The 17,537-nt window shown below is 38.2% G+C and overlaps 1 protein-coding gene and 1 long non-coding RNA gene across 9 annotated transcripts in view; one reads left to right on the top strand and one right to left on the bottom strand.

The window, feature by feature from the left end:
• Positions 1-17,537, bottom strand: part of CDH20 (cadherin 20) — a 214,895-nt gene that overhangs the window by 36,593 nt on the left and 160,765 nt on the right. For all 4 annotated transcript variants that reach the window (XM_077891342.1, XM_077891320.1, XM_077891327.1 and 1 more), the window contains exons 3-6: positions 16,659-16,953; positions 16,009-16,128; positions 13,358-13,525; positions 8,902-9,089 (exon numbers count right to left, since the gene is read on the bottom strand). In XM_077891342.1, the coding sequence (XP_077747468.1) occupies positions 8,902-9,089; positions 13,358-13,525; positions 16,009-16,128; positions 16,659-16,953 (771 nt within the window). The remainder of the gene's footprint in view (positions 1-8,901; positions 9,090-13,357; positions 13,526-16,008; positions 16,129-16,658; positions 16,954-17,537) is intronic.
• Positions 1-17,537, top strand: part of LOC144310416 (uncharacterized) — a 71,644-nt gene that overhangs the window by 24,662 nt on the left and 29,445 nt on the right. For 2 of the 5 annotated variants that reach the window (XR_013376153.1, XR_013376150.1), the window contains exons 4-5: positions 6,678-6,820; positions 8,864-9,101. This is a non-coding gene — a long non-coding RNA (uncharacterized LOC144310416). Of the gene's footprint in view, positions 1-6,677; positions 6,821-8,863; positions 9,940-17,537 lie in introns of those variants that run through there. The other 3 variants (XR_013376141.1, XR_013376132.1, XR_013376156.1) reach the window with 3 other exon arrangements.

Below are 17,537 nucleotides of genomic sequence, written 5' to 3' on the forward strand. Positions count from 1 at the left end.
CCCAATAGTTCTTGGTCTTAAGGTCATTTTCAACAAATGGAGTAAAGAAGGTAAGGAATGTGGCTGGATACTTGGGAGAGGATGAAGGCAGCCAGTGTACTGGTCAGGAAATCCCATTACTCTGGGCAAGCTCTGCTTTACCTACCTGTTCTTTAGTCAGCTTAATCCCCGTATCATTAAACTGCTTGTTTACCTGAAAAGATGTCATGAGTACTAAGAGCTTGAGTTCAGTTTCAGAATACCTATACAACTGAGGCCTAGTCTTTTCCATCTTCTTTAAAAATAATTCTTTGGTACAAAGGCAATAGTGATTTTTTTCAAGAAACTACCACAAGCACCTTAGAAGGGTTCTCAGAATAATGTGCTAGATTAGTGTTTGTGTATTAAGTTTACCAGAGACACTCTCCTTTAAAAACCTCTTAAAGACCTAATCCAGTGCCTCATTTTCAGTGAAGAGATTGAGACAGAAGGCTGAGAATGTTGGGTTAAGCAGATGTGGCTACATAGTGTCAGAGTAGAAATGCTCTAGATTTTTAAATTCCTCACTCAGAGGTCATCCACAAACCTTTAATTTTGTCTATAAAATTCGATGTTACACATACAAATTTTTTGGTTGTCCCCGCCCCCCCTTTTAAAAATTCTATTCCTACCTTAAGAGTGTTTTATGTCAAAGTAAATACATTTTAGGGTAGAAAGTGAACTTCAATGGTATCTCTTAAGACAATCCGTTTATTATTTTTTTTAAACTGACAAAATTTCTAAGTGTTTTGAGCAATAATTACCTCAAAGCATCAACAGAAGGATCATAGAAAGTTAGTCCTTTAAGATAATTACAGTGGTTAGTGAAGCAGTTATTAAAGCTTAAAAGTCACACGTCCACTTGGCAGCAACTTAAAGTTTTCTAACTAAATATTCACTGGCGATTTTTTTCATAAAATAATGCTGAATGTCAGCAAATTTTATGTTAGAGGCATGTGTCCATTTAATTAACCGCTTTGCTTTTGAGAAACAAGTAGAAGTTGCTTGCTTTTACTTCATTTTCAAATTCTAACAGAGTTTTTTGTGCTGTTGCTGTTTGGTTATTTGTTTGCATTAGGTACACCCTGCATTATATTCCTTGTTTCGTGGAGTCAGCCATTCCCATTGGAACTAAGCAGCCATTTTACCGACTTCCTTGTCTCCCTAGTTTTTAGTCAAAAGGCAAGGTTTTAGGGGCGCCTAGCTGGTTTAGTCTGTAGAGCATGTGACTCTTAATCTCAGGATTGTGAGTTTGAGCCCCACATAGGGTGTAGAGATTACTTACAAAAAATAAATTAAAAATTAATTGAAAAAAAAAAAAAGCAAGATCTTATTAATAGGGAAATCTGCCACCCAGATTATGATATGCTCGAAGTAATAGTTTCACTGATTTATACTTACTCTCTAAATCTAGACATTCATTGTTTCCTGGTAAATTATATTATGTTCTCTTTAAATTCTTTCTTAAATATGGGTAATCCAAAGTGGGCACTGTTGTTTATGTTAGGCTTGAGCTAGATAAAGTTTGGTTTCCCCTTAATTTTAAGTCATTTTTCTACTTTGGTGTAATTTTGTATTTGTTTTCTTTTTAAAATTAAGGTATAATTTACATACATTAAAATTCATCTTTTTTAGTATATATTTTGCAGGTTTTGACAGATTACATAGTCGTGTTTCCATCATGATGAGATATAGAACATTTCTATCACTGCCATTACCCTTTGCCTTGTGCCCCTTTGTGGTAAGGGGCAGCCAATCACTGACCTATGCTCTGTCCCTAGTATAAGAATGTCATTAGGGGGATCCCTGGGTGGCGCAGCAGTTTAGCGCCTGCCTTTGGCCCAGGGCGCGGTCCTGGAGACCCGGGATCAAGTCCCACATCAGGCTCCTGGTGCATGGAGCCTGCTTCTCCCTCTGCCTGTGTCTCTTCCTCTCTCTCTCTCTCTCTCTCTCTCTCTGTGCGACTATCATAAAAACAAAACAAAAAACAAAACAAAACAAAAAGCAAAACAGAACAAAAAACATTAAAAAAAGAATGTCATTAGGGGGCAGCCCCGGTGGCCCAGCAGTTTAGCACTGCCTTAGGCCTGAGATGTGATCCTGGAGACCTAGGATTGAGTCCCACGTTGGGCTCCCTGCATGGAGCCTACTTCTCCCTCTGCCTGTGTCTCTGCCTCTCTCTCTTTCTGTGTCGTCATGAATAAATAAATAAAATCTTAAAAAAAAAAGGCACGTAAATGGAACCATTCAGTATATTTTTCGTATCTGGTTTCTTTCACCTGGCATGATGCATTTGAAATTCATCCATATTGTTTTGTGAATGAATAGTTCATTCCTTTTTATTGCCAAGTTCTGTTTATTTTATGGGTGTACCACAATTTATTTATCTGTTCTCTACTAGAGGTACATTTGAGTTGTTTCCAGTTTCTTATGGTTATGAATAAAGCTGCCGTGAACATCTGTATACAGATTTTTGTGTGAACGTAGGTTTTTATTTAATTTGGGCAAAAATCTAGGAATGGGATTGCAGGATTGTATGATTAAGTATATTTTTAACTTTATAAGAAATTTCCAAACCAATTTTTAAAGTGGCTCTACCATGTTGCATTCCCACCAGCAATGTATGAAAGTTCTAGTTGCTCAATATCCTTGTCATTATTTGATTTCATCAGTTTTTCTGATTTTAGCCATCCTCGTGGGTATGAAGTGGTATCTCATTGGAGTTTGATTTGCATTTATGTATCTTCTTTAAGAGTTCATGTATTCTGTATTCAAATCCTTTATCAGACATATGTTTACAAATATTTTTTAACCAATCTGTAATGACTTAGTAGTGCTTTTGAAGAGAAACTCTTAATTTTGATGAAACCTTATCACTTTTTTTTTTTTTTAGGAAGGAAAGAACATTCCTTTTTTTTTTTTTTTTAAGATTTTATTTATTTTTTAGAGACAGAGAAAGAGAAAGAGAGAGAGAGGCAGAGGGAGAAGCAGACTCCATGTAGGGAGCCTGACATGGGACTTGATCCCGGGACTCCAGGATCACGCTCTGGGCTGAAGGCGGTGCTAAACTGCTAAGCCACCAGGGCTGCACTTATTTATCACTTTTTAAAAAAAGATTTATTCATTTGAGGGAGAGAGAGTGAGAGTTCATGAGCAGGGAGGGAAGGGCAGAGGGAGAAGCAGACTTCCTGCTGAGCAGGAAGCCCAATGCAGGGCTCAATCCCAGGACACTAGGATCATGACCTGAGCCAAAGGCAGATGCCCAACTGACTGGGTCACCCATGTGCATTATTTATCACTTTCTTACTGGGATTTTGGTGTTGTATCTAAGAAATCTTTGCTTTATAAGGATCACAAAGATTTTCTTCCATGTTTCCTTCTAGGAATTGTATAGTTTTAGTTTATTACATTTAGGTAAGTATGTAATCCATTTTGAATGTGTTTTTGTGAGGTGTGAAATGGGTTTTTTTGCATATGGATATCCAGTTTTTCAACACTATTTGTTGAAGAGATAAAGTGAGTTTTTAATTATTAAACGTTTTTAAAAAATAAGTTACCTAGTGATGATTACTTAAGATTATTGTCTCCCTCACTTAAATAATTTTATTATTTAAAATTGAAAGAATACATTGTCCTAAATACTCTAAGTGTTAAGTTGTTCAAATTGAAATTCGAGTTTAACTTTTTTCTCGTGAAATGTTTTTTTGTACTTACTTTTAACATCAAGAAATTGTTTCCATAGTCATAATAGTAAAGCCAAGAATAGTAATCTCAAAACCTAAGTTCCAAATTCCAGAAATTTCCCAAAATTAGAGCACATAATAACATATAACGAATATATTCTTGAAAATTGAGTCACAAAAAACTGTGGCACAAAATAGTAACACAGCTTCTTTAAGCAGAATTAATTATTCCTTCCTCTGTTCCCATAGCACTTTGTCATACTTACATTATGGTTCTTTTTATTCCGTTTTACAGATGTTTCATTGTTGGTCCCTTTCACCAAACTTAAGGGTAAAGGCTATGAATTAGATTTTTATTCCCCAGTGCCTACCAAGGATCTAAAACCCAAAAGGCAGCAAAAAAATGTTATATTGAGTAGTGTAAAAAAGTTTTTCAGTGCAGGTATTAATAGTACTTGTTGGGTGATAATATATACAGATTTTATGTTACAATATTCAGTGATTTTAAGGTGTGCATCTTTTCATATTTTGGAATTTTGGAAATCCGTTGCTTCTCCAATTAATTGATGGCATCTTAAAATTGCTTTAGGCCCACCAGGAAATAGGATGCATGCATTTCAGTTGAGTTCTGCACATTGTGGATACTACATGTGTTGAACTTCATTGCCTTTTAAAATGTCTTCAGAAAGATTGTACTATGATTTGACATTGAAACAAAAATTGTTGTGTGGGCAGAATGGCATGGAAACAACAGCAGGAAGTAAATCTGCTATTAGTGAAGCACATATGTCTGTGTCAACAAGAGCTTTTTCGAAAACTATAAACTAAGGAAGAAGAAGGCATTGTATCATTTAAATTGCAAGATTTTTTCTTCTTCTTTTTAAAAGTAGTATATAAAATAGTGATGTGATTTACATTTCACAGGCATCTTAGATTTGCTCTTTGTGGACTACCTAAGAGGGAAATGGACTCAAAACAATTGCTTGTTGTATCCTGGGAGATGAAAGACATGCTGAAGATTGGAGTATGGTGTAACAGCATGCTCATCTAGAATAAAGAGCAATTTGAAAAATATGTGTTTCAAGTTATCTTTCAAGCATTTAAGTTAAGAGACTGAAAATCAATTGATTGATTACTTAAAAGCCAAAAAGACCCAAGGTACTGGGTAGTAATCAGTGTGGTTTATGAAGACCCAATTCTATCAATTCAACTTAATTTTTCTTTTTGAAAAAGTATGTGCTTTTTAGATGAATAATAGGGCTTAGGGAAATAAATCAAAAGCCGAACTTCTGTTTCAATTTTATATGACATTATTAATGACAAAGTAGAAGATGGGTGTGGATCAGGCATCTGAGTGAATGTTGTTCCAAAAGTATAGACTGAGCAGTCAATAGCCTCTAAAGTATTTATTATATTTGACTTGTCTATCTCCCAACGTATTGACCTCTTTTTTAATTCCATTTTCTGTCACTTCCTAAATTCAGAAGAGAAATCCAAATGACCTTGGCAAAACTGATGTCTGTTTTGATTAAACACGGATATAGTTTTAGTAATAACAATGAAAGACAGCAGTGTATCTTAGGAGCTTAATCTTTCTTCACATAAGGGAGCTGGAGAAACAACACTTTGAGGTTCCTTTCAAATACAAAATTGTAATAGTTAATGTTTTTAAAAATAAATGGCTTGTAATAAGGTCTAAGCTATATTCTAATAATTTGACATAAATTAGTATTATTTAGAATTATGTTATTTTAAGATACAAGATAAAATTGAAAATATATTGAGAATCCTAAAAGCTCTTTTTCTGATTGCTTAATTGTTTTAAAGAAAATTTTTATGTTAAACAATAATTATCCTAAGCTTTGAGCAAATATTTACCTTATTCACAGTTATCAGTCATGATAGGCAATGTATTATTAACTGCTTACTTGGGGCATATCATGCATAGGGGAATGTTCTCAATCCTATATACCAAATTGGTATTATTATTTCTAATCATCTTTTATATTTCTTTTTTTTATCTTTTATATTTCTAACATGTTATTAACTCTCAAGGAATGAGAATAAAATAAGAAACTGTAATATTTAAATTATATTCAGATGTACTTGATGATTGTGAAGTTAATATCAGCATTTTACACTGCTTTGAGGTCATTGTGTGCTGGTTATGAAGATTTCTTGTTGGTGAAATGCTGAATATATCTGTTCTTTTGCTGCATTTGTATATTGCTTAAGTGAATATAGGACAAATGTATGTGAACTCTTCCCTTCAAAAGCAGTGTTAATTAAGCTCTGTGGAACAGCATATAGTAGTTATTAAGCACATTAACTTGTGCCCCATTCTAAGTTATGACCGTTGCTTTCATCAAGATCATTGCACATTAACTTGTGCCCCATTCTAAGTTATGACCGTTGCTTTCGTCAAGATCGTTGGTGATCTTCATGTTCCTAAAGTCTGTGGTCAGTTTTCAGGGTTCTTACATGAGCTTCAGTAGCATTTGTCTTCCCTTCTCCTGGAGATGGTTTTTCATGCCTTCCAGAACACCATACTCCCTGGATTTTCCTCCTGTTTCCCTGCTCTCCCCTTCTTAGTCTCCTTTCTTATCCTTGCTCTTCTCTCTGACCTCTTCATGTTGGGGTGCTGCAGGGCTCATTTCACTATCTTCTCTATCTATGCCCAGGCCCTTGGAATTTTCATGTATTTTCTTGTATTTGTTTTAAGATACAACTGCAGGGCAGCCCTGGTGGCGCAGTGGTTTAGCGCTGCCTGCAGCCTGGGGTGTGATCCTGGAGACCTGGGATCGAGTCCCACGTCGGGCTTCCTGCATGGAGCCTGCTTCTCTCTCTGCCTCTCTCTCTCTCTCTCTCTCTCTGCATAAATAAATAAACAAATCTTTAAAAAAAATAAGATACAACTGCATCTTAAAGGCTGCATATCATTTATATGCTTGCGACTCCCAAATTTTGTATTTCCAGCTTTCTTCCAGAACTCTTCTCCAAACTCCATACTCCTATAGCCAGCAGCGTGACACATCTCCACTTGGGTAACATGTCCAGAACTTAATCCAGGATTTGCCACCACCTGCCACCTTCTCTACCTGCAGACTCTCCCATCTCAGGTACAGGCAGCTCTGTTCTTGTTGCTCAGTTGACTTCTCTCTTTCTTTCACATCCTTATCCAATCTGTTAGGAAATCCTATTGATTCTACTTTCAAAATGTATCTAGATTCTGATCACTTCTCACTATCTCCATTCCTACTACCCTAGACCAAGCCTCCATCATCTACCTAGATTATTGCAGTAGTCTCCCGGCTGGTCTGCATGTTCCCATCCTTGCTCCCCTCTTAACGGGAATTCCTTTCTCAACACAGCCAACACAGTAATTATTTTATAATGAAAGTCCAGTTCTGTCATGTATGTTTTATTTTTTTAATTTTTTAAAAAACATTTATTTATTTTATGGAGAGAGAGTGAGAGCATGAGCAGGGATTGGGAGGGGTATAGGGAAAGGTAGGGAAGCAGACTCCCTGCTGACCATGGAGCCCAATGTGGACTCCATCTCATGACCCTGAGATCATGACCTGAGCCAAAGTCAAGAGTTGGACGCTTAACAGATGGAACCACCCACGTGCTCCCTATTATTTATGTTTTAAAGCCTTCCAGTTCTCCACTTCACTCAGAGGAAGAAGTACTTACAGCAGCCTGAACTTGTTACTTTTCCTCTTTCATCTCCTGCTGGTCTTCCCCTCCACTCAACCTTCTCAGCCTCCATGTTGCTTTTGAAACACATTTGGCAGAGCCCTGTCTTTGGGCCTTGGCACTGGTTGTCCCTTTGCCTGGAACACTTTCCCTCAATATCTCCATGCACATTCCCCTATCTTCTGGGCTGCATGTACAGTTCTCCCTGAAAGTCACTTGTAGGGTACCTCCCAGGGTTGTGCATTGTCAGCCTGCCCAGCTCTGTGCTGTGACTCTATCCACTTTACATTTTTGTATGAATGTCACTTCTCTGTAAAGCCAACCCCAAGCACCCAGTTTAAATTCAAAGTCATGTTGACTTTTCTAATATCACTTTTGTTCTGTTTTATTCCTCCTCATCCTAGCATGTAACGCTTTCTAGTATATTACTTTGTTGATTTACTTGCTGTTTTTTTTTTTTTTTAAGATTTTATTTACTTAGAGATATAGAAAGAGGCAGAGACAGGAGAAGCAGGCTGCATGCAAGGAGCCCAATGTGGGACTTGATCCCGGGACTCTGGGATCATGCCCTGAGGTGAAGGCAGACATTCAACCACTGAGCCACCCAGGCTTCCAGTTTACTTGCTATTTTGATTGTCTTCCTCCCCTTCCTTACTAGAATGTAAGCTCCATGAAAGCAGATGTTTTTGGTTATTTTAGTTACTCTTTAACATTAAATGCCTAGAATATAATACCTGGCACATAGGTAGATGCTCAACAAATATTTGTTGAATGAATAATTTAAAATATCTTGGGTTTTTAGATGTATTTAAAATAGAGGAGAAAGAAGATTAAATCAAGGAATTTTTTAATTTCTTCACATGTATTTACTAGGATGTTAAAACTTCAGTGTTTCAAGGTTTTATCTTCCACCCTAATATATCCATATGTGCTTTGTGCCACAGAAAATATTGTTAGCTTATATTCAGAAAACTTGGTGATTTATGAAGCGAAGGAGTTTCAAGTGATACTACCACTCAGCAGTTATGTTTGATAAAGCTTTTCCAAGTCTAATTAGCATCTATGGATCTTCCAGTGGCAATTAAAAAAATCTCTGCATGTTATTTATTGATTCATAAATAATATTATAGCTTGTTTTATTGTTATTTATGGCATATTATGGTAAAAAATGAGTGTTATTCAACTGCAAATATTGATCAAGTCATTAACATCATTAGTGAATTAAGCTACTATAGTTTTTTAAGTGGTTAAATAGTGAGCTAGGAGAAAGGACATATTTATATTTTTATCGTGATCTGGTACCCTCTCTGTAAAATGATGACACAGCCAAAGTTACATGTAAGCAAAAGGAATAAGAGTTGTTTTTTTCTTTTAAGAAATGGAAAGAATGTTTATCAGAGGATTTGAAGCTGTATGTATTAATAGCACAACAGCCCTTCCTAACATCTCATATATATTCACAGCCTCCATTAACATGATTTGGAAAGAGGAGTTGGATTACCTTCTTCACAGTTATGATGCCAACTTGGAAATTGGGATCTGTGTTAATGTCAAAGGCATCTGCACCATCTCCATCCACAATGGTATATTTCATCTCTGCGTTGATTCCTTCATCCAAGTCCTTGGCAAACACTCTACCCACGGTGGAGCTAACTGGCGCTGATTCCAGCACACTCATCTGATAATGTTCTATGAAGAAAGGTCAGAACAGGCATTCTTGTAATCTGTTACTATAAAAAATACCACAATATCAAATCATATCAGGCATGCCAGTCAAGACATCTTTCTCGTTCAAGAATTAAAACTTGAGTTTTACAGAGAAACTGAGACCCCAAAAGGCTGAGCAAACAGTATGAAGTCTTATCCTATACTGGTAATTTGATAAGGATGGGCCAAGATAGTTTGACCTAATCCTAAGACTAGAACAAGATAAAAACAAAAATATTTCTTATTTCCATGAATCTACCCTCAGTGTGGAAGGAGTTACCTCGCTTTCCAATCTTTCAGTCCCTCCTAATGGACTGTTGCCTCAAATGTTAATTCTTTCTGAGGAAGAAAAAAGCATTGTGATTGCAAAGTACACATTTATTCTGTTCAAACTTGAGATACCGACATTTTCCTTCGTGGCCAGGCCAGTGTGTGGAGTTTCTACCCCAGTGGCCACCTGCCCAAATTTAACAGTGATCAGTGATCTATGAAGGAGGGACAGCTGCAGAGAGCAAGCTCCCACCAGCTCCATGTGTTGTCCATCAGTGGTGTGTCCTTACCCTTGGCTCTGCTTACTGGAAACCTCTGTTGTTTCTTGTTATCTTTTTTCAGAACAGAATACCCAAATGTTCTCACAAATGTAAGAATCTCAGAGTTGGTAATGTTCTCCTTTTCAGATTCACAATTAAATTTAGTTCCTTTTTGTCTCCACAGAGTTATGTCTTCGCTAACCTTCTCTGGGGCTCAGCTTTTTGACATTCTTCTTCATTTTGTCAATCAAAATGTGACTGACTAAATAACGAAGAAAATCATACAATCACATTTTCAATATGTTCATGGTCTCTTTTATTCTAATACGTATTTCAAGCTATAGGGGAGCCTGGGGTGTGAGGGCTTGAGTTTCACAAAGATTTGGGGAGGTTGACAGCACCCAACCAGCTCACAGCACCTCCCTTGCACAGGAGAAGAAATAATGCCTGTTCTTTGCCAGTATGAGTCAGGAAATTGCTAATGTCTGTATTAAAGCTGGCAGGCACTTGGATTTCATGATATCCTTCCATTCTCTACCGAAGTTAATGGATTAGACTTTGCTATTGCAGAACTTTTGGGAAAAACCAGGAAAGCTATTTGTTCTGTGTTTAAATAAGCATTTACATAAAATTTCTACACATGATGCATTATATTAGAAAGAAATAGCCTGAGATCTTGATATTCCATTATATTTGGTTTAAAGGTAACTGAACTTGTTCAATAAAAAAAATAATAGGAGTGTCATTTTGCCAACATCCCATAATCAGTTATGGTAATATTTATAGAAAGGAAGGAAAATTGAATTTTTGAAATGAGCAGTCAGAAGATAATAAGGCAGAGAGTTTATCCAAGATAAGTTTATGAAATAGGTCATTGAAACTTTGTTTTAGCAAACAGATGGGAAAACATTTAATGGTGAGGTGAAGACAATTTTTTATTTTTATTTTTTAAAGATTTTATGTATTTATTCATGAGAGACACAGAGAGAGTCAGAGACACAGGCAGAGGGAGAAGCAGGCTCCCTGCAGGAAGCCCGATCCGGGACTCCAGGATCACGCCCTGAGCCAAAGGCGGACACTCAACTGCTGAGCCACTCAGGCATCCCTAAAGACGATTTTTTAAAAGTCCAAAATAGTTAACAACTTTAGAGGAAACAGAGATAATATGCAAAGAATGCTTTCGGGCAGATTATTTTTATCATTTAGATTTTGTCTTCTGCGCAGCATAGTCCATGCTTTTGTGCTATGTCAGATTGTCCATTATTTTGAAAAAGTGGCAACTCAAAATGTTTGCTTTGGATTGAATGTTAAGATGTTGGTTTGTGGGGGCAAGACAAAAACCCTGGGTATCATTGTGTCGTGTTATGCTGTTGTAAAGTTGTCATGTTGGGGGTGATAGGACTTTAAGGCAGTTTGTCTAAATCCATATACTTATGAGCTATATAATAACTTGCTTCTTTTGCCCTGTCTTCATCAAAGATACTGTCAGTGTCAAATTTAAAAAGCCAAATGAGGTAGTTCAAGGATCTTCAAGAATCTATAGTCTACAGTGTGTGCAATGTGAGCCATTCATGAAGCAATAAAGATAGAACCCACAGAAAGTAAGAAACCAGTCCACATGGCATTTCACAAACTGTGCCATGATACATTGCCATTCTGTACCGTAGAACCTATTAACTTAGTAGTGTACTTGGTTGTACCACTTGTGAAATACTTATCTAGTATCTGCCTTTTTGTTTCATGAAATATCATGGGGTCTTTGTTTATACCAGTTGTAAGGGAATATTTGAACTTCCTTCCTGTCTTTACATAGATAAAAGAGATGACTCACTTGGTCAGGTATACTCAAAATATAGCTGTTAACCTGATGGTCTGGCTTGACTCTGTTTTTAGTTTCTTTTCTTCTTTTTTTTTTGACCTGATATTCCTGGTCAAGTCTTTCACCTGGAATTGTGTTTGCTATTTTCATTGCTCCCAACTGCTCCCTTGAGACATCTGATTCTCAAACTCACATCTCCATTCCTGGGCTCCATTCCACAGTATAGCTATATATCTCCACCTTCCTTAAGGATATTCTATCATTGTTCTGCTGTCACTTTGTCTTCAAATCTGAATTTGTCTTTCTCCTTCCCTGCCATGAGTTCCATTATGTATCCTCTATTTCTATCAGTACTACAATTCTTCTCCCTGTCACCCAGACTTAAAACATCATAGTCATCTTTGACTCCACCCTCTGCTTTGGTTTCTTCAGCCAAGAAATCAGGAGGCAGAAATCCATGTTTTCTGATTTATCCCACTGCACTCCTTCTGCTGCTACTTAAGTCCTTATCAGTTCAAATCTTGACCATTCTGAAAGCCTCCCTGATGGATTCCCCAGCATCTAGTTTCCACTCCTGCCAACCCATCTTGTACATGGCTATCAGGTTAGCCTTCCTTTATGTTTCTGTCTTGCTCAAAAACTTTTCAGGGACTTCCTTTAGAAATAAAACACATTTGGGACACCTGAATGGCTCAGTGGTTGAGTGGCTGCCAACTCAGGGCATGATCCTGGGGTCCTGGGGTCAAGTCCTACATCGGGCTCCCTGCAAGGAGCCTGCTTCTCCCTCTGCCTGTGTCTCTGCCTCTCTCTCTGTGTCTTTCAGGAATAAATAAATAAAATCTTTACACAAACAAAAAAGAAAACACATTTAAAACACTGAAGAGAGCAGGTCACCATTTTTAGGGGGTCTTTGAACACAAAGTCGCATTTACTACTTTATTTCCAGTCTTTTATATTGTAGGTAACATATTTTTTCCCTTACATTCAGGTTCTATTTGAATGGGCTCTAGGAGAGGAGAGATTTTGTTTTGTACACTGCTCTCTATGCCATACCAAGATGGTGCCTGAAGCAAACATTTTTTTAATGAATAAATGCCTTCCCCCTTCTGGAATGTTTTCCTTTTTTCCTATTTAAATCTTTTATATTCTTTAGTCCCCATTAGTTAGTGTCCTCCTTTGACACTGTCTTCATTCATCATAGCTTATGGTGGATATTTCATTCTGCACTACTAAAGTGGTCTGCACTACTAAAGTGGTACAGCAAATGCTACTTCTTGGCTAACTTTTGAGGAGTTAGATATGTACTCCCCAGCTGGATTTTAAGCTGCACAGGGACTAGGTTTCAAGCATTTTGTATCCCTCATGCCCAGGGCCATTAGAAAGCAGATGGTTGGTACTCTTGTGAATTCACTGGATAAGGTAGTCAGATGTGGGCCACTCTGTATTCACCTACAGCTTGGTCTCTATGTGTGTTCTCAGCAGGCCAGTATTGTCTCCTAGGGGACAAACATGGGTTTGGGGCAGGGGAGATAGGAACAAAAAGCTTAGATGCTACGGTAGTTTGTGGCTCTCTAAAGTTAAGCCCTACCTAATAAAATCTTACTCCTTAGAATTTAGTTTTATGCGGTGGTGTGCCGGGTATGTCAATCAAGAAAAAAAGAAGTCTGAAAGAGCTCCAGAGAGAGGCGATAATGAAAACAAGTGAGAAACACTGGCCAGTGCTTTGGGATGTTGGGACCCAGAAGAGAAGTGGTTATGTGAGAATTACGTGATAAATATAGGAAGGAGACCCATGGATAGTTGAACTTAGAGAGTAAGTAACTCAGGCTGGTCTTTTTCTTCCACTTTGGTAATAGGTACATCTGTCTGGCCTTAGATCTGTTCGCTGGTTGTGTACTCACTCTGGGGAAAGCGGGGTGGGTTGTCATTGACATCCGAGAGGGTGATGTTGACTGTGGTGGTCCCAGCTAATCCTCCAAGCTGCCCTCCCATGTCCTTAGCTTGGATAATCACTTCATAGTATTCTTTGGCTTCTCTGTCCATGTTCATGAGTGCTGTCCTAATGACACCTGCAGGATAGAAAAGACTTTTTAAAAACAAAACCACAAATCCAGTGTTTAGGATTGGCTTCTAGGTTTCTCCCTTGTGCATTTGTAAATAGCTAGAGTCGAGATGCAAATCATCTGTATTTTACCAAACTCGAGGTCAGAATTCTAGCTTCAAAACAGCGCTGCGCTTAAACAAATTGTGAGTAAACACTATTCCAGCAGGAGGAGCTGGGGGCCCATTTTCTTTGGCAACATTACTGCCAGAGAACAGGAGGTGGCGGCAGTGGTTCTCAAACAGAGTTAGGGACTTGGAGTCCGGGCCGAATTCAAGGGTCTCTGTTGTACCAAAGAAAACTGGGCCTCCAGATCCTGAAAACAAAGCCCATAGGTCTGCAAATCTGTGATATTAGATAATTCTCTTTCAGCTCGCTCGCTCTTCAGACCCTAGAGCCCTTGTGGTGTGCATGACTTTTCTTTAGGCAGCTCACTTCTAGTCTTGCTTTTTTCCTGCCTCCCCAGTACCTGTAAGCAGGATTAGAATTCTGATTTGATTCTCCTTTTGTTATATATTCATTCCGTTTTGTTATATGCTGCTTACTTCTGTGCTTCACTGATTTCCATGAGCTGGGACATGAAAGCTGCTCTGTTGAGTTGTTCATTTTTGACATGCATAAGGGAGGAACTCCCCCAGACAGTAAGTAGCAGAATCAGTGTGATGATATGGTTGCATTCAAGAAGAGGGGTCTAAATCAAAATCTAGTGAAATGTGTTGTTTTGATCCTGCCAAGGATCTTCTGTAATGTTTTATCTCCCGTTTAGCCCAGCTACGTGGAAAGTTGACTTCTCTGCACTCCAGGCAAAGATTAAAGGCTTGTTTATTACAAGTTTATAGCATGACCCTTGGCTAAATAGACCTTTTGCATGCAAAGAGAAGAGATTGAGAACCACAAACCTGTCTCCAGTTTACTCTTATGGTGTATATAGTGCATTATAGTAACAACATTCTAAAGTGAAATATGCAGCATTTTCCTTTTTAAAATGCCCTAGAGGCACAGAAATAACTACCTTTTCATGTATTTTTGACCTTAACACTAAAGATGCCCCCTGGGAGCTATCAAAATAATGTAAGGTTCCTCTTAGGATATAAAGGACACATTACCCTCTTCCTGTCTGTGTTTTTTTCCTGTGGGCATCTCCCCACCCCCCACCCCCCTTGTGTAGAATTGTTAAAGTTACTGTTTTCTAGAAGTCCCTCACTGCAGCCTTTTTTCTTTCCTCTTGCTAATTTACACTCCCTTACTTTCCCGCTTTTATGACATAATTTTCTGAATGGCTGGTTCCCTTAGGACTTTTGGGAGAAAAAAATTCTATCAGGTTGCTAATAGAAATGTATTTTTTCTCTTTTAGATGGAGAGGTGACTTTGAGTTTTAACCCCATTTTAGGTCTTCTGAATGGCTGGTTCCCTTAGGACTTTTGGGAAAAAAAAATTCTATCAGGTTGCTAATAGAAATGTATCTTTTCTCTTTTAGATGGAGAGGTGACTTTGAGTGTTAACCCCATTTTAGGTCTTCAATTTTCCTGTATGTAAAATGGGAATAACAGTAACTCCCATGTATTTCACAGGTACATAAGAATAATGGGAGGCTCCAATATGGTAATGTATATGAAAGTATTTTAAAAGGAAAGAAGATTGGCACAAGTGCAGGATAGTAATGATAAAACATAAATTCTGAAGTCAAAGCTCTCAGGTAAAACTGGAAAGAAACAAAACAAAAAGAGAAAACCAAACTTCTGTCAGTTTGTCCTGTTTGCCACATTCCTCCTTGCCCGTCCAGTTCTTTATACTGTCCTCTCTGTGAGAGCTTCCCACTCAGAACCTGCCTTTTGGGGGGCCACATCGCATGCCCTACACTCTTTCCCTCTTCAGCAAAATATTTGTGTCCCGGCATCCCTTTATTCTGACTGTGTTCTCTACTTAGTATAGGGTGGTTCAGTGGGAAGAACATCAGACCAGAAGTCAGGAACATATCTACAAATAGAAGCACTTTGTTAGGTTGCAATTCCCAATTTCCTCATCTGTTAAGTGACCGGTAATGGACTGAATGATTCCCCTAAGGTTCTTCATAGTTTCAAAATCAATGATCCTAGTCCTCTAGGGAGTCTAGGTTAACATGTCAATCCTCTCAGGTCTTCTTGGAGTGATAAAAGACAGTCCCTGGGAATAAATTCAACTGTAGAAGTGATTGAAGGATCGTGAGGATGCACCTTTGTATAGGCAGGCCTTTTGGCCTCTCCAGACTCCATACACTGTCTCTACATAGTGCTGCTCTTACCCACCAGGGCAGTGCTAGTTTGCCGTCTTAATCCTAAAGCTTGTAACAATCTTCTTGAACTAATACAGTCCCTAGAGAGTCCTTGAAAAGGATAGTTGGGTTTGTCATAAGTAGCAGTTATGAATTAGTAGGGAATAAAGCAACCATCTCTGACGGCATACATAAAATACCTGTTTTGGAGTCCACAGAGAAATACGGCTGGCCCTGGAGAATGCTGTACACTACCCGGGCGCTGTTGCCGTAGGTTGGATCATCAGCATCTGTGGCTGTCACCTGGATAACTGAGGTCCCTGAGGAAGAGAGATGGTGGAAACTTGTTCAAGTTGAACTGCTAAAGGCTGGAAGCAATCCTGAATAGGCAATCTTAAAACATTTCCAATTGTTGTTTTTGCTTCCTTGGGAGAACCCTTTTTGAGGTCAGGCTTCCATAGCTCCTAACTTGTGCCTCTGTAGTGAGATAGGAGTTATTTGTGTTTTAAATTCTTAGTAACCAGTAAGAACAACACAGCCTTTGGGTTCTTCATTGCTCTTTTTGATAATACCAGAATGCTTCTCCCTTATGTGTCAGACATTTATCTATCTGTTATCCTCTGTCTTCTAAGAATCAGAGCTGAATAACAATGCTAGGCTTATTATGACTATTATTTTTTAGTATATCTGATTTCAGTGTCTAAGAAGTTTCCTGCCTAAGGACTTGGTTGTCATTTTTGGTGCAGTTTTAAAATTTGTGAGCGGTTCTGCACATTCTTTCTTTATATATAAGAGGGGAGTGTCTTCTGTAGAACTGCTGTGTGTGAGAATCAGTGACTCTCCTCCTTACCCACTGGTGACATTTCTGGCACAGTGGCAACATAAGGTCCATCCAGGAACTTGGGCTCATTGTCATTGATGTCTTGGATTTTGATGATGAACTCTGACTCCGGCTCCATCGGTCTGCCTGTCCGCCTGTCTAGGGCTTGAGCCCTTAAAGTGTACTGTGCCCTTTCCTCCCGATCAAGCCTCTGAATGGCATGGATGTCTCCAGTGGTGTCGTCGATGGTAAACACGACACCTGCACCTTCTCCTGAGAGGATGTATTTGATGGATCCATCTCCCCTGTCCATGTCTGAATGAAGCTGGGGGAAAAAAAACAAACCCTGAAATCTCATTATGGATATGAACAGGTGTTGGAAATAGATTGATTTTCAGTTTGGTCCAAACTCATGACCTTCTTTCAAACAGGAAGAATTGTTTTTCACTCAAATGTTTAAAATGTTGTTCTACAAAGAACTAACAAACATTGAACAGGATTGCATCAAAGACCAAATATAGATTGATGAATAAGTAAAGTTATTCCACATCACATTCAGTATCCTGCACTTACTACTATATTTTTAGGTTCCTTTCCCTGTAAATTATAAAAAACGGGAGTTCTGGAAATGAGAAATAGGAGCAGGTCTAATGAGGAGCCTAGCATTTCCATTTTAAAAATATGGACAAACTTTAACATTTTAAAATAAGTATTTGAGAAAAACTAATGAACTACTTAATAAATAGGTTATGGCCACTGTACTGGGTGTTAAATGACCTCCAAGGACTCCTGCAACTCTGATTCTGTGGTCCCTATTCAGTAATTTCCTTCAGTAGGGCTGTGTATGAGTGCCTATGTTTCGGGTGTCAGAATGCATTTAACGGCTGGTTGTTGGTATTTGCATCAGTG

This window comes from Canis aureus, chromosome 1 (genome assembly GCF_053574225.1).
Source record: "Canis aureus isolate CA01 chromosome 1, VMU_Caureus_v.1.0, whole genome shotgun sequence".
Taxonomy (NCBI): domain Eukaryota; kingdom Metazoa; phylum Chordata; class Mammalia; order Carnivora; family Canidae; genus Canis; species Canis aureus.